This window comes from Eucyclogobius newberryi, unplaced genomic scaffold (assembly GCF_026437365.1).
Source record: "Eucyclogobius newberryi isolate DKJ021-1_F unplaced genomic scaffold, fEucNew1.0.hap1 SCAF_2, whole genome shotgun sequence".
In the NCBI taxonomy this organism is placed as follows: domain Eukaryota; kingdom Metazoa; phylum Chordata; class Actinopteri; order Gobiiformes; family Gobiidae; genus Eucyclogobius; species Eucyclogobius newberryi.
Window position 1 is genome coordinate 40166787 of NW_027315834.1, and position 23287 is coordinate 40190073.

Consider the following 23287-nt stretch of genomic DNA (forward strand, 5'->3'; position numbering starts at 1 on the left):
GAACTACAATTTGTATGATTTATGGTTTGGCGCGAAACCAATGAATCATTTCAAATTAGTAAACATTTTTTGTGCTGAACAGGCAGCGGCGGCTCACGTCACGACAGACGAAGCAGAAGCAGAAGAATACAAATGGCTCCTGTCGACGGACACTTTTTTGGCAGGTCCTCTACAGCAATGGATTTGTATTTGGCGTAAACTGTCTTCCAGCAAATGTAATTAATACAGGTGTCAACTCATGCATTAAGCACTCCATAATATTAATTTGCTACTAGGTTGTAAACAATCATGTAAACATAATTATCCTGATGGTAAATTGAAACGCTGTCATTAGAATGGCAGTGTGATTCAGACGTTTGCTGACTGACGGGCAAAAGCAACGCGACACGACTAAATTGTTAAGTCTTTATTAATCCTTGAAGCGATTAAGGCGACATTGCAATTTAGACTGAGAACAATTCCAAACATAGCCTGACTAGAAGAAAAGATACATTAAATCAGAAGGAAAACAATGTTAATTCCAGTTTTATTATTTACTGTCGTCATAAATGTCTGCTGGTAATTGTGTCCCATTTTGTCCTAACTTCACAGAAATATGGAATAATAATAAGAAGAAAAAGAGCGATATATTGAGCCTTAAATCTCCTGCATAGGCCGATATTTAGTTTGGGTCGAGCGAACTAAAGCTTTGAAGTGGGCACTAAGTGATGGCACTGCTCCATTAATGGTTAGTTGAGATTTTAAAAAATATATATATATATATATTTAATTTCACAGAAACGTTTCTGAATTTAATATTTACTTTTTCTTATCAAACCTCTTTTTTGTGTAGAAAAGTAGTGTTGTCACAATACTAAACTCTCAAACTCGATTAAGGAATGGTCTTGATCCTTGAGACAGATTTAGTCATATTTATAACAAAATACTTCATAATACTGCTTTCTTTGTTTAGAGAACTCTCAAGCTCATTCTAAAACAATTCAAGAAAGGTCAAAATTTGGTCCTAATTGTAATTTCTTTAGTAACAATACTTGCTCTTACTCAAATGTGTATCTACTTTTTGGATCCGTTTTTAGCATCAATTAGGAATCTTTTCTACGAAGAAAAAAATAAACTAAAACGTTTTTTTGATATTAATTAGTATATAATTTTTGATACTTTTTACAACTTTTGCTGAGAAGTGCACATAATAGTAATTGAGTTTGTAGTCATTAAAAATCTAATCTAATTTAATCTATAAATTATGAAAATCAGCCCTAAATATTGGCTTGATAATATGGTCAGAGCTTTGGACCTTTGCATTGGTCATGAAAAAGCAGAAGAACATTTGGATGCTATGGTTCGCTCCATGTTTCTCCACTGACTCAAACAGAATGGGGAATTGTAGAGTAAATGAGTATGACATTTGCATGATAAGTGGTGTCAACAGGTGCTGCTGCACTTACGCCAGGGCAAACAGAGCAGTGTTTTTTGAGAACTGCTGCCTTTTTATGTCATTCTTCCTCACAGCGTTTTGTCCTCGGCACCAGTTCAGATCCTCCGGGAGTCTCTCTAAACCCTGACTGATCTGGATCGTAGCAGAAGTCTGTTTTTAGTCTGTTTTATCAGTGAACATCAGCCACTGTAATCGGACTCCAAATGCCTGCAGGCTTAGGACACCGACATTTACACAGAAAGAGTGGAACAGCAAAGGGTTTGAATGGTTATTTTACATCTAAAGTAGATTGTGCTATTCATCTCATCTTAAATCTGACAAACAATTGCAGAGAATACGTAAAATAATAGCACATACTTGCATCCCAGCAAAGACCTGTCTCTTTTAATTTGTATTGTTTTTGAGGGAACAGCTATTTCATACATCATCTTTTTGTGTTTGTGTTCATGACTTGTTGAGGCTGATAAGGTGTAGTTATTTAAAAGTGATATTGTCTTTACATTTGGAGCGTTACATTCTGCGAGCTCATTATTTTCCAACTACTGGCCATGTCCTGGATTATGTAGAGTTCACTGGGTGTTTCATACTCATCCCAATGAAATGAGTCACACGTGTTTGTGAGAATTGATAAAATCAGAGTGACAATCTTGTTTTGAGACTGATGACTTGTTCAAACTGCTGGACTGATGGGAAGAGCAGAGCGGGGATTAGAGGTTACAGGCACATTCTGTCTGTAATGCATTTGTTGATCACCAGCCGCCCACATGACTTATTTAGACGCGACAGAGGTTCATTCTAAAAGCTTCGGGTGAGCTGCATAATCTGAAATTACCTGGTTGGCAAGGATGTCTTATTGTTTGGGTCCAGAAATTGAAATTCAGGCTCCTGTGCGTTGCATTTATGCATTTTTAGCCTCATAAATCAGAAAACATTACAGTTATACATTTGTTTACTTTTGTGTTCTGGCCCTGACAACACCAGTGTCAAATTATCACCTCCAAATTGTGTCCCACGTCCCATTTTTTCTTACTATTAATAAAGTAATATTGTAATAACAGATATAAAATTTAAAATAAAACTCATCGCTCAAAGGTCTGAACATACCTTTAGTCTGAATGTATGTGACGTGTAAATGTAAATTGACACTTCACTTAAAAAGCGTCAACGATAAAACTAAATGTGAGTCAGCTGCAGGAACATTTTATTCTATGACAATAATAACAAGAGTCACCATTCACAAATCATACTCTCTGACGGGTTACTATGAAAACGAAGGTCTGCGTGTGCACAGACCAGGGAAGTCATGTAGGTGGAATCCTTTTTGACCCAAGTGTGGTCCTTGCTCAATCATAAATACCCTTGACACGTTTGTTCTGGGGGTCAAATGGAGTCTTGATGTGGGCTTTGGCCTTGTACGTGACTCCCATCCTCTCCAGAGTGAACTCCCCACTCTTTATGAAATCAGCATTCACCTGAAAATAAATCAATCAAAGAAAGGTTCACAGAAGAGGAATATGAAGACCACTGACAGGTACTTCGCAACTGATACCACCAAAAAGGTATATGGTATAAAAAAGAAGATTTGCAATAATATAACAACATAAAATAAACAATAAGAGAACAAATGATCATCATAGCTAAGGTCTATTAAGGTTGTAAGTTAACAATTAACATTTTCTCTGCACGAGCGTCCTGGTCAAGAGGCAGTAGCACAAAAAGCATAAAGTGACAGTCATAAAGCATGTTAAGGTTGAGAGCTTTTGTTCATTTAAAAGTGATTTTAAAAGAGTCAAATGAAACCAGCTCTTTTAATTGAAACTGCCTCTTGAGCTCATTCTAAGACTGGATCTAAAAGCCCTTTTTCCAGCTCTGTACGTTATGGGAACAGAGAGCAGCAGGTCCTGAGCGCTCTCATCATATCACCTATAAACAAGAAGCTGAAACGCATTGTAACGTGTTAATTTTGCTTATGAAATCGTCACAATTATTATTTATTGTGACTTGAATAATCACATTATCGATTGTCCGAATAATCATTCATTTTCTACCGCTTGTTCCTTTTCCTGGTCGCGGGCGACTTGAGCCTATGCCAGTGACTTTGGGCCTTAGTATATGGTATAATAATCATTTAATACCTAAATAATCATAACATTCATAAACCTGAAGGATGGGACAACCCTGTGGGCAACATGCTAACATACAAGTCATCTTTATAAAAATGAAATAAACATTAGTTAGAAGCTACATTAACAAAGGAATAGTAGTAGTAGTTTTCCGCATATGGAATCACACCCACAAACTCTGACTGTTGTATGAATGAAACGACATGACCACTTTATCCATTAGTTCTGTTAAAAATCTTTTTTCTCAAACGACCCAACACTTCAGAACAGACAATTTGGCGGAGTTCATATTTGACAGAAGGGAACATTAGGGAGTGAAGTGCCAGTTATGAAACGCTGACAGCCATTCTTTCTCTCATGTCAGCTCCAGAAACAGAAGGAGCTCATTTCCTCCGACTCCGTTTCTGCCTTCAGCCCACTCTCTCCCGCTCCGCCAGACAAGACCCGACGTGATCAATGTTTTTACACGCTAGGTCGGAAGATTTACCTGCACAAAACCACTTCGAAATTGGATACCGTTTTAGGCTTTTGTTTTGGTCGTTGCGGTCTTTGGAAAGCATAATTTCTTACCCACACAAAGCAATATCAATTTGGCGACTTGCTTGATATGCACCACTGATTCTGTTATCAAATGGTAGGAATAGAAATAAAGGTCTACTCGTTTTAAGCCCGTGTGACAAACTGTGAAGGAGGGGGAAATTACAATTAGCAATCAAATATAAAGCAAACAAAATCTTTTCCATTGTGTCATACGATAATTTATATTGTACATTGGAGGCTTTTAAAATACATTATCATACAAATACAAGTTGAAATATGGTGGTTGAAGACTTCTGGATGGAGAATACTTGTATTATTTAGGAAAATCATTATTTGTTTACTGGAAATACGACCTCCTCAGTTACCTCTGTTAATACACAGGTTCTAAAAGCGAATGCAACCGTGTGCGTTCTCACCACTCCATCGGGGTTGCGGATGTATCCATAACCAATCGTTTTGTCGATGAAGAAGCCGTAGTCAGAACGTCTCAGGTGACCTACGGGAACACCATTTCTGAAGATGGCCTCCAGACCAAACATGGGCATTTTCCTGTTTCAAAAGCAGAATATGAGAATCTATAATGACACTATATGAAACGAGCATTATTTCTTGCACATGTTGAAATACAGTACTTACTCGTCGATGGTAAAGCAAACGATTTTCCTCTTCAGACCTTCCTTCTTCTGCTTCTCCAGTACGTCGCGTCCCTGGAACGGGATGGAGCTCTTGAGTTTGCACGTGAAGGCCAGACCTGCCTCTAGGGGAGTGTCATCTGGACGGAGGTCAGCGTGCCAGTGTCTATAACCTGAAAAAACATGTTTATAATCTTACTTCCTGGTTGAACAAGTGAAACAGCTGAGACATAGGGTAAAAACAAAATAAATAAAGTACCATTATGTTATGTGAGAAAGTACTGTCTATCTATAAAGAGCAAATGTTTATCATCACTGTGAGTGTCTCAGGTGTCTTTGCAGCCATCTTAAGACACTGTGCAGGTGACCTGGCCCCATCTTCACTGGCTTCAAGTGGTCCATCTTTGACCCCACCCCAAGATCACTAGATTTAATGACTACAGACCAGTGGCGCTGACGTCTGTAGTCATGAAGTCATTTGAGCACCTGGTCTTGCCCCACCTCAAGTCCCTCACCTCCCCCCAGCTGGACCCCCTGCAGTTCACCTACAGAGCCAACAGGTCAGTGGACGACGCTGTCAACCTGGCACTCCACTTCATCCTGCAGCATCTGGACTCCCCGGGAACCTATGCCAGGATCCTGTTTGTGGACATCAGCTCTGCATTCAACACCATCCTCCCTGCTCTGCTCCAGGACAAGCTCAACGTGCCTGACTCCACCTGCAGGTGGATCACTGACTTCCTGACAGATCGGAGGCAGTGCGTGCGGCTGGGGAAGAATGTCTCGGACACATGGACTATCAACACAGGCGCTCCACAGGGCTGTGTACTTTCTCCCCTGCTCTTCTCCCTGTACACAAACTGCTGCACCTCCATTCACGACTCCGTAACACTAATTAAGTTTGTGTACGACACCACCCTCATCGGTCTCATCTCGGACGGGGATGAGCCTGTCTACAGGAGGGAGGTGGACTGGCTGGTGTCCTGGTGCAGCGGTAACAATCTGGAGTTCAATGCCCAGAACCAGAACCTCCCGCCACAAGAACAGTGGGTTAACCCTAACCCTTACTCTATAGATGTTGCTATTATTATTATTTCATGTTTAACGTCGAGTTCCTATGTTTGCGAACTGTGTTCAGTGACAATGGCAACAAACCTGTATTGAGCCTATTCTATTTACAATAATTATAGACGTGAGGAATTGAATTTGAATTAGAGCACTGATTATTAAGTGGTCAGAGGTTAAGTTTCCAAATGTATCTCATCTTTGTCAGTATCGCTCACCTCGAGTGCCGACGTTAACCATTACCTTTCTCTATGCTGAGGGAGTCGATGGCCCGGTATCCCGAGTTGATAATGCCGTGTTTGGCGCCGGCGGCCATGACAGCGTTGTAAACTGGAATACAGGAGTCTTTGGGAATGTGCAGCTCCCAGCCCAACTCTCCAACAAACGACAGGCGCATGGCTCTCACCTGCAGACAGTACAGGCCCAGAGATAAGACGACACAAGCAGAACCAGGCTTTCCATCTGCTCCAGAGCCCCATAACACACAAATACTTTATCCTCAAGGACTGGCTGTGCTCGTTTTGAATCTTAATGCTGACCACTTAGGTGTGCAGCTAGTGTGCGAGCCTAGAGTGTGCAGCGAAGAATAACAACGCGAGAGATGCAAGAGCCAGATAAAGTGTACAAAGAGGAAAAGGAAAATGTAATCTAGCCTCAGAAATCTACGCTCTCTGAGAGGTAAGAGGGAAAGGGGGGCAAAGGTAAGAGACATTTATTGTCACACAAATTCAATTCTAAATCAAATAAAGATGATAGAAATGAAATAGACTGTACTATGACTAACCCACTTTATTTAAATAGTACGTTATAAAGTGAAACAGTTTTCAAAGTGCTGAAAAACACCAGATACAGAAAGAAATATAAAAAGTATCTCTATCAAACTCTACAACGTATAGAAAAAAAATTGCAAATATTTGGCGGCCTCTTTTATTGTTAGTCTTTTTAAAACAGACAAATGAGTAAAAATTAAAAATTAAAATAGCAATTTGGCAAAAAATATGGCCATATTTGTTTAAACCCAGATAAATACATTCTGTTATAAGTTTTGTTATTTGTTCAACTTCAAAAATAGAAATATCTCTATGGACAACTATCGGTTATTGGCCAAAAGAGAAAGACAAATATTGGACATTGCACAATTCAAATCGGTCCATCCGTCTAAACTGAACTGGTCAAAACAAATAAGAACAGCAGTGTCGAAAAATACAAATGTAAAAAACATTTAAATGAATAAAAATAAAAGAGGACCACACAACTCCTGCAAAATGGCACTTAATAGTTTTTTTTTAATCCATCTTCCGCTTCTCAGGTCGGTAATTGCAGGTGTTTTTGTGTATTCGAGTCTTTGACCATCAGATGCAGAGTATATTTTGGGACAGTGGCCACAAAGACAAAGATGGGTTTGTAGTTTTATATTGAATTGTGTAATTTGACAGAATGTGTGAGTTTTTGCTCTTTGGAATTGGCTTCTGAGCTCATGCCATGTAATTATGAGCTTGAGCAAAAAAAATCCACACAAACATCCTGAAGTAAACATGCTCTCCAGCAGCGGGAGTGGAGCCATCCTGCCAGGCCTGGTTCACTCCAGGCCTTGTGGTTACGCCAACAAACAGTGGCAGTGCACACAGGCTTATGTTATTCACAACACTCACTCGAACAAATGCAAGGAGACAAGTACACGCAAATAGAGGAATACATAAACCACTCATAACCAAGAACACATGGCACCGACAATTGTTCAAAGTGGGGAATTTTGACACGTGTGGAAGCGAAGAGGAGCGAGGCTAATGAGCTATGAATGGAGTCGGAGGCAGGAGATGGAGAAGGCGCTCTGTTCTCGCAGCGGTGCAGCCATTAAAATGTCACCCAGACAAGGCCAGCAAGCCCGAAGGAACACAGCCACACAAACAGAATCTGAAGATACAGTCCACAATCACCACACTGCTGCATAACCCATGCAACAGACTCGGAAGGAACAAGTGTGCGCGTGGACATGTGTGTCTCTGCATGCGCCTGGTCATTGAGAACAACATGGACACTTTGATGTACAGCCAAGAGCCGTGTGAAGGTCAGGGGCAGCTAGAACAAACACTGACTTTGGCTGAGGCTGTGAGCGCAGGATAAACCTCAGTTAAACACAAACACTGCCACAACACTAACATTAGGCTGACTTACAAAAACAATGAATGAATACATTTAGGAAGTAATCATTTCAAATGTTTCAATGGTTCATCTATTAAGGTTACAATCACCAACCGCTGAAGTCAAACGGTGCTTGTATTTTCATAATGGCAGATCTGAGGGGTCCAAACTCAGAGCAGTGCAATCAGGTGACCTTATTTCAGTGACAAACACGCTCACTAATAATCAATCATTTAGAATTAAATCAAACCTCCTCTGACCTCAGATCATTGACAGAAGTTTGATTTTGTTCTAAATCAAACCTCTCACCTCAGATAAGTGAAGCACAAAACTTTTTTCTTCATAAGCAGTTGTATTAATTTGGACATGGAGATAAAACTGGTGTCCACAATACACATCTTCAGAGAGATTCGATACCTTCTTCTGTTTACATGTATGGCTTGATCACAGATATTGAATTATACAACAACAGAACAACATTTAGCCTAAAATATATGAAGAAATAAGGGAAAGCTGTGATCCAAAAATGTATGAATGAAAAAGAATACACACCTACAGTGCGTTATTACGCTCAGTATTGTCTATGAACCGGCTCATTAGTCAGTTTAGTGTGTTGCGCTCACCTGGTGCCCGGCTGCACTCACTACTTTGTGGGAAGAGAAAGGGAAGGCTTCATTGCTGAGATCCGCGTCCAACACTTCTTGAAGCACCGCTCGACTGCAAACAAAACAAAATCATGGCATTTCTATTAGATACGTTCTGTTATAAACATGTTTTATTTTAGATCTATGAAGCAGCTTTCTCTGGTTCAACAACCATCATTACATAACGATGAGTCAACAAAATAGGCCTATGTTTAGCACTATTATCTCGTGTCTGTGTGAGAGTGGGCAGGGATTACAATGCATCACGCATTGTCTATCATGGGATATTTTTCCATATCCCAGGGCTCTCAGCCAGAGATGGGTGTATTTGAAGTTATGCTTAAGAGTAGAGGCTGCAAAGGTCTGTAGGGGTTAAATCAAACGGGCTGTAGGTACAAGATGTTAGTATCAAAACATTAGCCTTTGTTTAATTAGAAGCCATGACTACTAAAAACATGTTTGGGCAGATTTTTTTCTGGTGGACGCTGCTGCAGAAACGCTACGAGAGATGAGAAAGTAGAGTTAATGTAGCATCTATTTGGTAAAATTGTACAATTTGACTGATTACCAATTTCCCCACTGGGAGTTATAGGTTAAATATATTTAAAACAAATAAAATAAAGAAATAGATAATAAAAAAGTCTACAATGAAATCAATTTTAAATGGAATTTGAATAAACACAACGTCAATGTTTTTCTCCAGACTGGCTTCCTCCACTGCTTTGTTTGCTCAACGCAAATGCCTGAAAGGCCAATTAGCTAAATATAATCAGTGAGCAGCCGGGCACAGTGTGCACTCTGCATGTGTGTGTGTGGTGAGGAGCTTGCAACCGACAATTTGTTTTTCTAACATGCCACTTAGCAGAGGTTGTCATCTCTGTACGCATGCATGCTCAAGAGAGGCTTTCTCAGAATATATTGCATGGTTCATGTTTTATAAATAAGGTTTGTAATTAAAACGCAGACCGCTCTCAGCCCACTAAAGTGACTGGCAAGCTTTGTGCATGACAAAGTGTCAGACCAAGTGTCTCAGGAGAATCTGAATGAGACTTACATGAAAACACATATTTTCATAAACATGGTAATTTCTCCTGTACTTGAGCTCAAAGGCGACGAAATTACTTTATGAAAATATATAAATAATGCAAACATGACTTAGAGTACTCCTGAGAGATGACCAAGACCAAAGGAAACGTGATGTTCAAACAAATATTTACAATGCAAGGCACCACTCTGAATACTCGATAAGCACTTGTCTGGGGCTGCACAGTAAAATGCAAATGCACACTATAGTAATTTAGTAATAATAATAATTATACTGATATTTAGAAATAATGATTTTTAGTAATGTACATAATGTTCATGTCACTATTGGACTTGTGTTTATTATGTATCTACAGAGTAAGTTTATGCTCAAAACTGTTCATGTGAAAAACAATAGTCATGTTGATTTTGGAGTTGACTTAATTTAAATTAAATTAATTAATGGGAAGCACATCATCTCTCTGGGTGGAGTCTGCATGTCCCTCCCACCATCCAAGCACATGCATGTGTTAGGTCAACTGGCAACGGTAAATTGCCCCTGGTGAATGAATGTGAATGAATGTTGTCTGTGTGTCTCTGTGTTAACCCTGTGATGAGCTGACCCCTGTCCAGAGTGTACCCCGCCTAAGGCCCAAAGTCACTGGGATAGGCTCCAGTCACCCGCGACCCCTAACGGGAACACTCAGTGGACTAATAATGCAGGGTTAGCCTGAACCTACAGATAGAGGACACATTCAAATGTTTCTTATTCTCAGTAAATAGACAGGCCATGTCTCATTGTCTCATGTTCAGCTCAAACCCAGGCTCATTGAGCTTCAGCGGCTGCACCAGCACTGATTCATGATTGGTGCAGAAGCTGGGCTTTAGGGAGTGACCATTCACATCAGAGTGACATCAGGTTTAAACACACTGGATTTCAGCTTTGCTTCTGGCCACACAAATGAGAGACTCATGTGAGGCTCATTCTGCTTTCTGATTGGACAATCTCCTTAAGAATCAGAACCTCAAAACTGTATGTCCAATGTTCTTGGACTAACTAATAATAAATCAACATTACAATTGCTATTATCTGTAAAAGCGATATATGATTTGAACCCATTTACCTTGTATCTAGGGACACATACGTTCATGAAATCTGAAATAAACATACCATCCTTTTAATAAATATAAAATTAATGAAAAAAATAAATAAAAAAAAATAAATAATATTAACTGCCCCAGGACACGCTGGAGAGACCATGTCTCTCGGCTGGCCTGGGAACGCCTTGGGATCCCCCCGGAGGAGTTGGAGGAAGTGTCTGGGGAGAGGAAGTATGGGAGTCCTTGCTCAGACACCTGGCCCCGGATAAAGCGGCAGAAGATGGATGGATGGATGGAATATTAACTGCTTCTAGCATCCTAGGTTTATATGGGTTATCATTTAATTTAATTTCTGCAATCATCACTGTATATTGCACTTCCCCCCCCCCGCCCCAACAAGCAACATGCTCAATATAGTGGTACAGTACAGGATCATTTAATCTATATATGTTCCACTTAGTCACACATTGATTTTTAGCTTTGACGTAAGCAGCAGCCTTAGAGAAAAAAAACAGTATCTGATAAATCCTGAAAAAGGCAAGAGAACATGGGCTGGGGATTGTAGAGGACGGAGCGAGGAGAAGAAACTCAATAGTACAAAGACAGAAGTTGCGAAAAGCCCGAAAGGAGCAGATATCGAGCGAGCCCACACAGAGAGGAGACTGCCCAAACCCTGCACCACCGAGAGAGAGAACAAAGACCGAGGAGGCGATGGGGAAGGACAGGAGGTGAAAGGGGAGGAAGCGAGAGAAATGAGGGAGTGCACTTGACAGATCGGTGCGAGGTAAAGGTGGTCTGCACAGAAAAACAAAATGGTGTAAGAGAGGAGAAGAAAGTGAGTATGGTACTTCTGCTACTGTTTTCCGCTGAAATGGACATTTATTAACAGACCAGTAAACCTGAATCTATAATTTTGCTGTTTATTTAGTTTTGCTGTCAATGTTTATTGCACTGTACTCCACTGTGCACAAGTTAAACGTCAATCAATACATATTTTCCAATGCCCAGTCCAAATCCAGAAAATAATCACTCTAATCTGCACTGCGGGACTGCTGTTATATTCCATTTTGTAAAGTGTTAATGGTTTGAGTGTGCGTGCTGCCAAGCAGGTGCAGAGTCTAATGAGAAACATTTAAGAGCTTAATAAAATTGGCATTTATCATCATTGGTTTCGTATATTTTCATCAAATAACATTTCTCCTTTGTGTGTCTACTTTCAATGTACTCAATGTTCTGAGCTGGAGGAAATTGTAAGTATTATGGAACCATTTTTACTGTTTTTGGATCAGTGCAATACATTTTTCTATTCTATTCTGTAAAACGAGGGGGTGTTTTTGTCACCAGCCACAAATTCATACATTTTGAAAAGTTGTTGTCTCCGTGTCCCACTATTGAAGGACAGAGTCTTTCATTTCAGCCATGTTTCACTGGTTTTCCCACCTCTTTGGCCCCTGGATGCTGATCATGCCCATCTCTTCAGAGTGGTCTGAGAGCTGGCAGCGGAATCCTTGGTCTTGGAGAACTGTCGAGATGTGGTTCCAGTTGTGTTCTGCCACACCGCCCCCGATGGCGAGGTAGTACGTGTCACCTAGAGAAAGGAACGCCAACAATTTGATTTCAACTACCTGGTGTGTGTGGTTAGGGATGTCAAAAGTATCGAAAATCTGATACTAATGAATACTCAAACTATTTGAGCCAGTATCCATACTAAATAAATGTCTTTTACAGGACAAAAATGTGGCATTGCTTGAAGAGTTGCAGAATGAGTTTGTTGTTGAAAATGTCTAGTTTATTGTCTAAAGTCTTGACCTAAAAAAAGAGCTTTAATTATCTTTGTGGTATGACATTTGGTATCAAGAATGGTGTATTCTCCTTAGTATTGAATGGAATAGATTTGAAATGTTAGTATCACGACAACACTACGGAGACAATGCCTTCTTGGTAATGTATGGTAAGCAAGAATTATTAAACAGATTTGGAATGGCGTTGTGCACATCTGATACTCAAATTCCAAGGTATAAATCCTTTTTACACATTTAGAATTTATGCAAATCTGGACAGTGTGTGCGTCTCACCATTGGACTCGGGCGCCAGAGGCAGATTAGCAGCACCGAGCTCCAGTCTGCTCACAGTCAGGTCGGCCTCAGATCCTCCTCTCTTATTCAGCATACAGGTGTACACAGTGGAGCCTGGAGAACACACAGACCAGGAGTGCAGGCGACAGGTTAAACTATAACTATACGCATTTCACTAAAACGCACGATTATATTCAAGATTTTACAAACAATGATGAAATGAGCTACAGATGTGACATAACTAGAGGTTATTCCACGAAGGTTATATAGCAACCATATTGTAAACAGGGGTCTAAATCCATTTAAATTACACAATAGTAATGATTTGACAAATAAGAATGCATGAAAACGTGTTTTTTTTTTTGTTAAACGCTTGTTTGACGGTCAGAAATATGCGTCTGTTGCGTGTAAACTGTCTCTAAATTTATTTTGGATCATCGTGACACAGAGGTCAGCTTTAAAACTCGATTTCCTACTTTTACATTTGTCTTGACAAACTGCAACTTTGCTGATGTAAAACTATAATAAATATTTACAACAGGTTCTATCTATCCCACCATAAAATTGAATAATTAGAAAAACATTAAAACCTGCCATATGCACTTAAAGTAATATAGTGTGTTTTGTGTCTAGTCCCTTAAAATCCAAACTAAAATCAAATCTGACAACAAACAGCATTGTGCGTTATTGTCTGTATTATTCAGGCTGTGTGAGAATAAACACTTGCTAGTTACCAGTTAGCAACATACTTGTCAATCTTGTTTTTCTTTCATTACTAAAAATATAAAAAAAAAACACAGATACATGCTCGCCTCTGTACATATCTGACGAGTAACTTGGCCTCGTGGCATCCTCTGCTTGTCTCCATGGAGATAGATACGTTTAATGCCATAATATGGAACTATGGAAGCAAAGCAATATCTCCTTAGACACAAGCAAGAGGCGGATAGTGACGGGCAAAAAGAAGCCTCGAAATGAAACGTGTGTCAGTAAAAAGGAAGTCATGAGCAGAAAACATTTTACGCATATTCTTGTTATTGTTATAATCAACAAAAAACAAAACCTTTGAAATAATGTTATATTCTTTGTAATACATTTAAATTCCCAGAAGATGACGGTATTTTGATGCTTCGTTGGTTCACGAGGCTTCACTTTCCCCATCACTAGTGGAACCAGAGATTTGCATAGTGCCCCTTTATTGAAAACGTTTTTAAATGCGTGTTCACAGTGCAGAAAGGAACATTTACTTAGACATGGATGACGTCCTTGAAATCAAACTACTGAACAACGCCTTGGTCTGCACTTGAAAGATGGAAACGCTTCTTGTAAAGCACAATTCATAAAGGAATTTTACCATTACCTTGGCAAAAGTAACACTTGAAGAAAAAAGAACGCAAGATTGGATTCAGTGCCAGGTTAAAAGTTCAATGTTAAATGATTTTTGCTGCAGCAAATACAAACATGTGCGCTTGAATATGCCAGTGGACTTCATTTAAAAAGACGGATGTAGTTTCTGTCTGGGAGCGCGAAGAGGAGACGTCGCCGAGGTTCTGGCTAGAGCTGCAGCGCTGCCGTCTGATTCTGTTCACACTCCCACAGCCTCGGCGTCTGCCAGTGCAGGTGAGACTGCCAATCACAGCCCGGAGTGGGTCTGCCCGTCAAGATCACGGCCATTCAAAAGTGTTCTACAATGCTTTTGAATGGCCGTGATCTTGACAGGAGAAATGTAAGACATATTTGGTGTACATTCAGCTGAGTTAATCTTTCCCCCGCTCACGTTTTCAGACTCACACCGGACTTACCTGGCTTTTTGTTGACATCGGCAGTGAATAACCAATCAGCTGCTTCCTTGGCATCTGGCCCGGTGAGATAAAACTTCCCAAAGTAGGACATGTTGAACACGGCCACACCATTTCTACATGTGAGGCACTCGCTTTTAAGCTAAAAATGAAAATATCAATCATTTTGTGGCACGTTTTTATCAAGGTGACCCCAAGGTGACAAGGATTTACAACTTGTCAACAGTAGATGATGTTTTTCTTACAACGTCGTGATGTGGAGGAAAGTCAAAGGTGTATTCTTTCCCCAGTAGTTCATTGTATTTGTAGTTAAAGTTCTTTGGAGTATCATATGCACCGTAGTAGTCATAGCTTTTGACCTTTGCAAACACAAAGCAAAGGTTAGATTAGATCAGTGGTTCTCAAACTGTGATGTACGCGAGTTACTTCCGGTGGTACTCGCTCCGGCTACCCTACACTGCAGTTGTGGTGTTTGACTTTTTTTGTTTGTCCCAATTCAGACTTGGGACAGTCCCATTCTACACCTGGTTTGGATCTGAGCGAACTCAAAAAGACCTGATTAGACATGTTATAGAGCAGCGTTTGTCAAACTGTGGAACACGTACCGCTGGTGGCATACAAGCTCCTGCAGACCGTACGCGAGGTCCAGTAGGTCTACCGTTTGTTCAGTTTAGTTCAATTTATCAATATTGTAGTCCTCCTTTGGGCAATTGCTTGTTTAGAACCCCTGTAGTCACGTTGTGGTTCTATTTCAGACCTTCATTAACCTCAGTTTAGACCTAGAATAGTTCTGGTGTAGTAAATTAAAAGTTTGAGAACCACTGCTGTAGAGGAAAAAAACAACTGCTTAGGCAATGGGCACACAAGGGATTCAAATAATGCTTTTACAACACCATCTTTACCAAAATCACAGTTGAAATGTCCTTTAATTACGCAAGAATTAAATGATAGTGTAGATTTAGTGTCCTACAGAAGCACTTACAGGCGCAGGTCCGTCTTTGTTGAACCAGCCCGGTCTCTCCCAGCCGTGCCTCTCCTGAAATACACAGCCCTGCTCCGTCAGCACCTGCAGAGGACAGAAACAACACCTTAGTTAACCTGGATCTTAACAGTGCCATTTCAAGGTGCGCCATGATGGGGTGCAAACATGCTTAAATGTGTCCGTCACGTGCATGTCTGATACAAAAGGTGTTCTTATTAGGGGAGGACGACACTGACAAAACTGAATATTGCAATCTGTTTTTTTGTTTTACTGAGAATCCCGATAATGACAGTCAGAAGATATTTTGTTGCTTGCATTTGAAGGTATACACTCTAAATACTTCATCATGTAATGTTTTCATGATTAATAGAAATAAGGCATTTAATGTGTAAAAAATGCCTAAATTGCACCAGGTTTAAGCTTCATGGTTCATTTTGTTGACTCATTAAAACCTGTTACCATCCACCTATTTTCGCCCTGTGCACAATGGTTGGACCCAAATGGCATTGCTTATTAAAAGAGGATCTTATGTTCCACATGCAAGTGTGATGCATCATTAGAAAGCTTAGGCCTTCTAGTTTCTGCAGATGTGCACATGAACACTGTCAGGGCTTCAGAACTTACACTACAGAGGCCCAAACATAAACAAAACATCCTTTTTTAGTCTCGCCTGAATATTGTCAATTTGTAATGGTCCTGAGCATGACATACTTCATTGTGTGCATATGCTGTTCACTGTACATGATGTTTATCTTGTTGACAACAACTGTGTAAAGTTTCAGATCTCTAGGAACAGGCATTTTGGTGCTGTTGACCTTTTTGTATCAAAAAGTATATTCGGAACAAGTGATCCAAATATGTGCCAACTGTACCAAACTGTTTTATTACAATTTTAGCTCCTCTATGATCATAAAACATACATTTTGATGTTTTGTAGGCCACTAATACCAATTATAACTGCTAAAAACAATATATGTGAAAATTTGTAAATATGAGTTTACCCATGAATTTCCCATATAGAGGTTAAATACAAACCAATTTGAGTAAATCAGATCTGACTGACAATTGGCAACAAGAAATACTAATGTTGTTTAATTTTTCAGATTAAACTTAAAATAAATTGGGCTTAAAATTAAGATATCATCAAATCATTTCGTATGTTTCCCATAAAAGTATGAAATTGTACAGACCGGTGTGTGTACGTACGTCTCTGTGGGAGGAAAATGCCTTTTAATTACAAAAAAAATGAAATGAGATCTGCCTGATACATAAACAAGTTCATACACAACCCCAACTTTACTAACACCTACAGAAAATGCAGAATAAATAGTTAAAACAAAATGTGCATTCTCTGTAATATTGTCAGACTCTACACTATGAGAATCGGCCTAATAAAAAGCGTCTTCAATAGTCTCTCTCTACAAGAAGATTGTTGCTCAATAGATTTTCGTGGCGTAAAAGGGAGAAGCGGCGTAGCGTGAACATTCTCCGCGGTCTAGTAGTCAATACACTCATTTCAGTTTAATTTGAAGCTGATAGATTTGCATTGATCGGAGCAGATTAAACACTTGAAATTAACAACGACACAGTGAACGCAATGATCCGCTCAACGCCTTTAAAAAGCAGTGGAATTTTGCAGACTTTTCAATTTGTTTTTCTTTTTCTCGACAACAATAAATATAATGTACTGTATTTTAGCCTTGGCGCGGGCTCTTGCTAAATTGACAGCCACCCACAGTTGGTAGATACGCTAGGCTCTGCTCTGCACCGATCTGGCTCTGCGTCTCCTGCCAGAACTTCCCACACAAGCTATATTTACGCCCGGCGGTGCTAAGGTGGAGAAGGAGTGTCAGAGACGGCCCGTTTGTCTTCTGAAATAAACACACAGGACACGCATGGCTTCCTAAGTGTGGTCCGCCTCATTATGTGTACGGGGATTTGCTTTCCTCTGTGGATTAGTGCGCTTAGAAGCAGCACTCAGCCATAATAGACGCTGTAATGATTAGGGCCGTTCTGCTGAACAAAAGCCTCGTTAGGGCATGGAAAAACATTTCGGTCTTCACATTAATCCGGGGTAATAAAACGTGTAGTTCCGGTAAAATACAGTACATTACTAGTTGCAGGTAATAAAGCAGCGTCACGTCTGTTCTACAAAATGCCTAAGTGACTGTTGATAAGGCTTTTGGAACAACAATCGCTCAAGCATTAAGTTTTGAGTGAATATTGTAAATGCAGAATGTAATCTAAGAGTAAATGCTAAGTTGATCCCGTTTGCCTGGTTTGACTCTGCCTGTTATTATGTGAAATCTACAATAAAATTGCCGTCATAATCAAATTATCTTAAACCAATCAACCAGCCCATGCTTCAGACACATAACGGACAGAATATTTTGTGACAAATGTTTCATTTTGGTAAAGACTCACACAGGAATTATATTGCCAATTTGCTTCAAAATATTAAATTATAACCCAATCGTTCTTTTCACATTTTGAACATTCCTAAATAGATAAAACCCTTTCCAAATTCATTTATTTTTAAGGCTATTTTGTATTTTAATAACCTCGGAGTCCATCGATGAAAGGTCATTTTGCAAAAGCCTATTCTAAGTTTTTAGAAAACTACAAATCTTTAAACCACAGTCCCACTTCACATTAAAAAGATTCAAGATAACGATTCAAAAACATTAGCCTCATTTATGTCCACCTTTGACAGTTTGTTCAATACAAAAATCAGGAAAAAGACCCTGAGAGGAAACTGGTTAATTATGCGAGGTGTCAGAAACTGAATAATGCAAGCTCTTGGTGAAGATCTAGAAAACATACTGACGATGTGACTAACACAATCTGTGTGACAGTAAAGAGTTGGAAAAGAATGTCTTCTTTATGTACTGGGAGAACAAACGGTTAAAGGTAAATGCCGTAAAGAGACTGGAGACCAAGGCTAAGTGGATCATTAATGTGTAAAATATAGTGGCAAGGACCATTAGGATTTAGAGCCAACAGAATGAGATATAAGGCCAAAGCAACTAGCGCTAAGTGTATCGTTTGTAGTGCTGTGGCTGGGCTTGCATTAATGAGGCTCCAGGACTCACACACGCGCCAAGCTGGTTACTAATGGAGACTGGACAGAGACTGAACAGAGACTGAACAGAGACTGGACAGAGACTGGACAGAGACTGAACAGAGACTGAACAGAGACTGGACAGAGACTGCAAAGAGACTGCAAAGAGACTGGACAGAGACTGGACAGAGACTGGACAGAGAATGAACAGAGAATGAACAGAGAATGAACAGAGACTGGACAGAGAATGGACAGAGAATGGACAGAGACTGCACAGAGACTGGACAGAGACTGGACAGAGACTGGACAGAGACTGCACAGGGACTGCACAGGGACTGCACAGGGACTGCACAGGGACTGGACAGAGACTGGACAGAGACTGCACAGGGACTGCACAGGGACTGAACAGAGACTGGACAGAGACTGGACAGAGACTGGACAGAGAATGGACAGAGACTGGACAGAGACTGGACAGAGACTGGACAGGGAGAATCAGGATCATAAGCACTGGATTATAAGTACAATGTCAGGGCTGAAACATGTTACACAATTACTCACAACTAATTGATTATTGAAATAACCGTCAAATAATTATTAATCGATTAATTGCTAATCATCAATGAGTCAATGGGGTTTTACAACGTAACATTTACATCAAAATAACACGGGAAACATGTAGATAGAGTGTTTTTGATGAAAAACCTTCTACTGGACCGACATTACATTGGACATGTAAAAAATTACATTCGGACTCAATTTGAATTATAGACTAAATGGGACGTTTATTTTGTGCCTTCATTTCCTTTTCTCTGGACTTTATTTTCCCTTTATCTTGGTAAAATGTAGTAAAAAAAAATCTCACATTCCAGAAACGTTTGCATTTGAAACCATGTGTAAATGTGAATTAAAAAATGTACTAATTACTCGATGACCAAAACAATCATTAGTTATAGCCCCACTTTTGAGACACTTTTCATTGCATTATAAACTCACTCTTTACCTCAGGTGGAGTGACAGAGGCTGCCAATCATTGATAATGGCCATCACAGAGTTGAATATACTAAATAATCAAATATACTGTACATGATCACTATAGTACAACAAGGAGCAGTTTGAGACACAACAATTATTAAAACTAACTAACTTACTAAAACAATTATTCTCTTTGTGCTTCAAAATACTTTGGCATCGACACAATTTTCTAGGGAAATGTGACACTTTAATTGGCAGAAGAACCTATTTTAATTTCAGTTAGTGGGCACGAACTGAGCAACTCTGGACCTTTGTGCAGTTTGTAGCAGGAGTTGACAGATAAAAGAGACAAGTTATGCTAACAGCTACGCGTGTCTTTAGACGGTAACACTGGAAGCACATGCAAACTCTGTGCAACCATAAACAAATCAAAAAAACGTCCATAAAGGAAGGAGAATGAACAGGAAAATTGGTGAAAAAGAGAAAATTATGTTGACGATGATGAGTGATGAGAGACGAGCCACGGCCAGGGAATGAGTCACAATAAATATATCAATGAATGAATCACACAGGTCTCAGTATGCAATCATACTAGTGAGAATAAATGACACGAACATACAGCATAACTATGGAAACATCAAAAAACTATGAGTCACAACTGCAATCCGGTACGAGTGAAGCTGAGCGAGCTAAACAACGCAGCAAACACCCTAAAATTGTCCGTGTTTGATGGGGCTTTACCGCATCAAGACGGAATCTATAATTTCCTTGTTTCTGGCAGACCGAAAAGAGTCAGACAACAACACCTGGTCAATCATCCAACCAAACGTTCTGGCTTTATCGTGTGAACTGAACCCGTGACATGTTTCAGGCTCCGAGTGTGCACGGACGGCCTCACGACACCACGGCGGTTGCACTTGATGAAAATCGAGGGGAGAATGTAAGTTGGCTTTATGGCTTTACGAAGAAGGAGGAGGCGAGAGAGCACAGGAGTGAAGGAGGAGGAGCTGAGGAGGAGAAAGAGGAGGAGAAAGAGGAGACAAGCACACACACCCAGTCTACAGTGCAGGCTCGATGCAAACTCTGAACACAATCACCTCTCACCACGGTCTCATCTGTTCAACATTTTGTTAATATATGCCATTTTAAGCCTGATTGTAAATTGGGGTAAGAGGTTATGCATATAGCAGTATATTTTGTTATTCCCTATACTCCTATACCCTCTAAAAAGAGATCCACTTGAAGTTTAAAATCTCATTCTATGTCTGTGATGTTTTTGTTATAACGCCAGGCAATAAATCTTACTCAAGTCCTTGTCTTAGTTCTATTGCAAGTTAAACGTTTTCATCTTCTAGAACCTTGATTGTGTGCCTTGAGGTAGTGTCATGTGTGCCTTGAAAAAATGTCAAATTTGAGTTGATGGATGCACACATGGGTTTAATTGAATATTGCACAGGTTTGGAGCGTCCTAAACACACTTCCTTCACCAGAAAAGAACATTGAAAAAAAATCACCATTGCCAACCAGATAGTGGCATGTACGTAATATAGCATATTGCTCTACCGAAAGGTCCGATCTGGTCATGTTTAGCAGCTGTGGCGTGTCGTGACTCGATACACCGTCTTATCTACCTGATGGAAAGGGTCTCTCCTCATGTTGCGACTGGCCAGCGGCTCATCAAAGGGAAACACCACAGAGTAGTTTTTGGCGTAGGACTCGTGGCTGCGCTCTCTGATCCACCGGTTGTCATCTGTCAGGGAGTGATGGAAACGCCTGCAAAACGAAGGTGGCGAGATGCAAAAGACGCTCATGTACGATAACAACAACAAAGTGAGATTTATCGTGATTGCGCAGGTTGTGACACAGCATTTTTTTTAAATGTTATTGCTGGTTTGAGAGCACGAACCTGATGTCGTATCCGTACATGTCCTTCTCCGGGCGGCCGTGGATGATCCAGTGAGCCAGCTCCCGGCCGCAGCCACCGCCGAGCATCATGCCTGCAAACACAACGCCAGAATTAACTTAATATACGTGTGATCAAATCTTAAAACGAGCTTGACAGACTACGCACAATACCTATATACATTTGTTTAATATAGGAAAATGACTCAACGAGAACAGTTCTGATGAAAATGTGTGAAGTGAAAATGTTTGACAAAATAAGTATGTCGATAACGATAGTCAGACAATATTGTGTCAGTCCAACAGAAATGTGTTCAAACATGTCTTTAAAAGTATTAGCTGAGGCGTAATCATCAGACAAATGTCAGAAATATCATTGTATAGGCTCATTTGAAAGTATACCAAATACTTTAATACATTTCCTCCTTTTATTTGGCTTTTTACCATAAAGGATATACTCAATATTTGAATGTTGCATATGTTATATAGTATTTCGACATTTAAACCCACCTTTAATTAGGATTTTTGATGCGTGTTTAAAAAGTAGGATTCTCTTAAAAATACACTTTGTAAACACATATTTTTTTTCGATTGCAATATATTGTGCAGCGATATTGCTGAGGCAACAAAAAGTGGCAAAACGTACTCTTATTCTATCCTTTTGATAATGAATGTACAGTATTTGCTGTGTTTAATATTAATGAACGTCTTTGGAACAGGTCGAAATGGGATGATGGCCTTTTGTTCTTGACATTTTTGCAATAAATCTGATATTTATCTACAGCAAAATTCCAAAAATGCATGTGTTCTTCTGTGATTCAAGTGAAATTCTTCTCGTACGAACGAGTGCTTTGACCTTTGTTTGACCGTAACTCTCAGCTGCCCTTGAGGAGAATGACCTCATCCAAGGCAATTCAAGCCTAGTTTATTCCACACACGTACTCACAATGCCGGGCTACTCCTTTTAAGCAAACACTCTCTTATGTGCTAATTAGAGATGTCAAACGTTAGTGCTACAATTATTGTGAGAAAAAAACATCACGATTTAACGGTTATTCACGATTATTGACATTGTAACCAAACAGCAGTGAAATCTTTAATTTTCTTTCATTCCCGAGGTCTAAACATGTTTAAGAAATTGAAAAATAAAGTTAAATGTGACAGAAACAGCCACATCCATGTCTATTTTTGGACTATATATTTTACAAAAAAATGTTGCTTCTAAAATTGACACGATTATTATTGGAGGATTATTTTGTGACTTGAATAATCACAGTTATCGATCAACCGAATAATCTTCACATTCCTAGTGGTAATGCAATGTAACGTTTTTGACACATAAGCAGATGAAACCGGACCGTTAAGAGTAAACAGCATTAACGACACATGACCAGAGTGTCCTTGTATCCATTTCTCTTCTCCATCCTCCTCGCCATCTCACTTCACCCTGAGTCATGTCAAAGAGGACGTTTAACTGCTCTACGGGCTGACAGTGGGCCGGAGGTGGGCTAGGAGTGGGACAGAGGTGGGCCGACAGTGGGCCGGAGGTGGGCTAGGAGTGGGACAGAGGTGGGCCGACAGTGGGCCGGAGGTGGGCTAGGAGTGGGACAGAGGTGGGCCGGGAGTGGGACAGAGGTGGGCTGGGAGTGGGACAGAGGTGGGCCGGGAGTGGGACAGAGGTGGGCCGGGAGTGGGACAGAGGTGGGCCGGGAGTGGGACAGAGGTGGGCTGGGAGTGGGACGGAGGTGGGCTGGGAGAGGGACGGAGGTGGGCTGGGAGTGGGTGATGGAG

General features: G+C 40.2%; 1 protein-coding gene across 1 annotated transcript in view; it reads right to left on the bottom strand.

The window, feature by feature from the left end:
• Nucleotides 1-2753: 2753 nt before the first annotated feature.
• sardh (sarcosine dehydrogenase) overlaps nucleotides 2754-23287 on the bottom strand; it is a 36823-nt gene continuing 16289 nt past the window's right edge. The window contains exons 11-22 of the mRNA XM_072455317.1: nucleotides 21501-21591; nucleotides 21226-21367; nucleotides 15562-15645; nucleotides 14825-14938; nucleotides 14583-14721; nucleotides 12781-12894; nucleotides 12146-12293; nucleotides 8561-8654; nucleotides 6039-6201; nucleotides 4735-4903; nucleotides 4515-4647; nucleotides 2754-2907 (exon numbers count right to left, since the gene is read on the bottom strand). Of these exons, the coding sequence (XP_072311418.1) occupies nucleotides 2779-2907; nucleotides 4515-4647; nucleotides 4735-4903; nucleotides 6039-6201; nucleotides 8561-8654; nucleotides 12146-12293; nucleotides 12781-12894; nucleotides 14583-14721; nucleotides 14825-14938; nucleotides 15562-15645; nucleotides 21226-21367; nucleotides 21501-21591 (1520 nt within the window). The 3' untranslated portion in view covers nucleotides 2754-2778. The remainder of the gene's footprint in view (nucleotides 2908-4514; nucleotides 4648-4734; nucleotides 4904-6038; nucleotides 6202-8560; nucleotides 8655-12145; nucleotides 12294-12780; nucleotides 12895-14582; nucleotides 14722-14824; nucleotides 14939-15561; nucleotides 15646-21225; nucleotides 21368-21500; nucleotides 21592-23287) is intronic.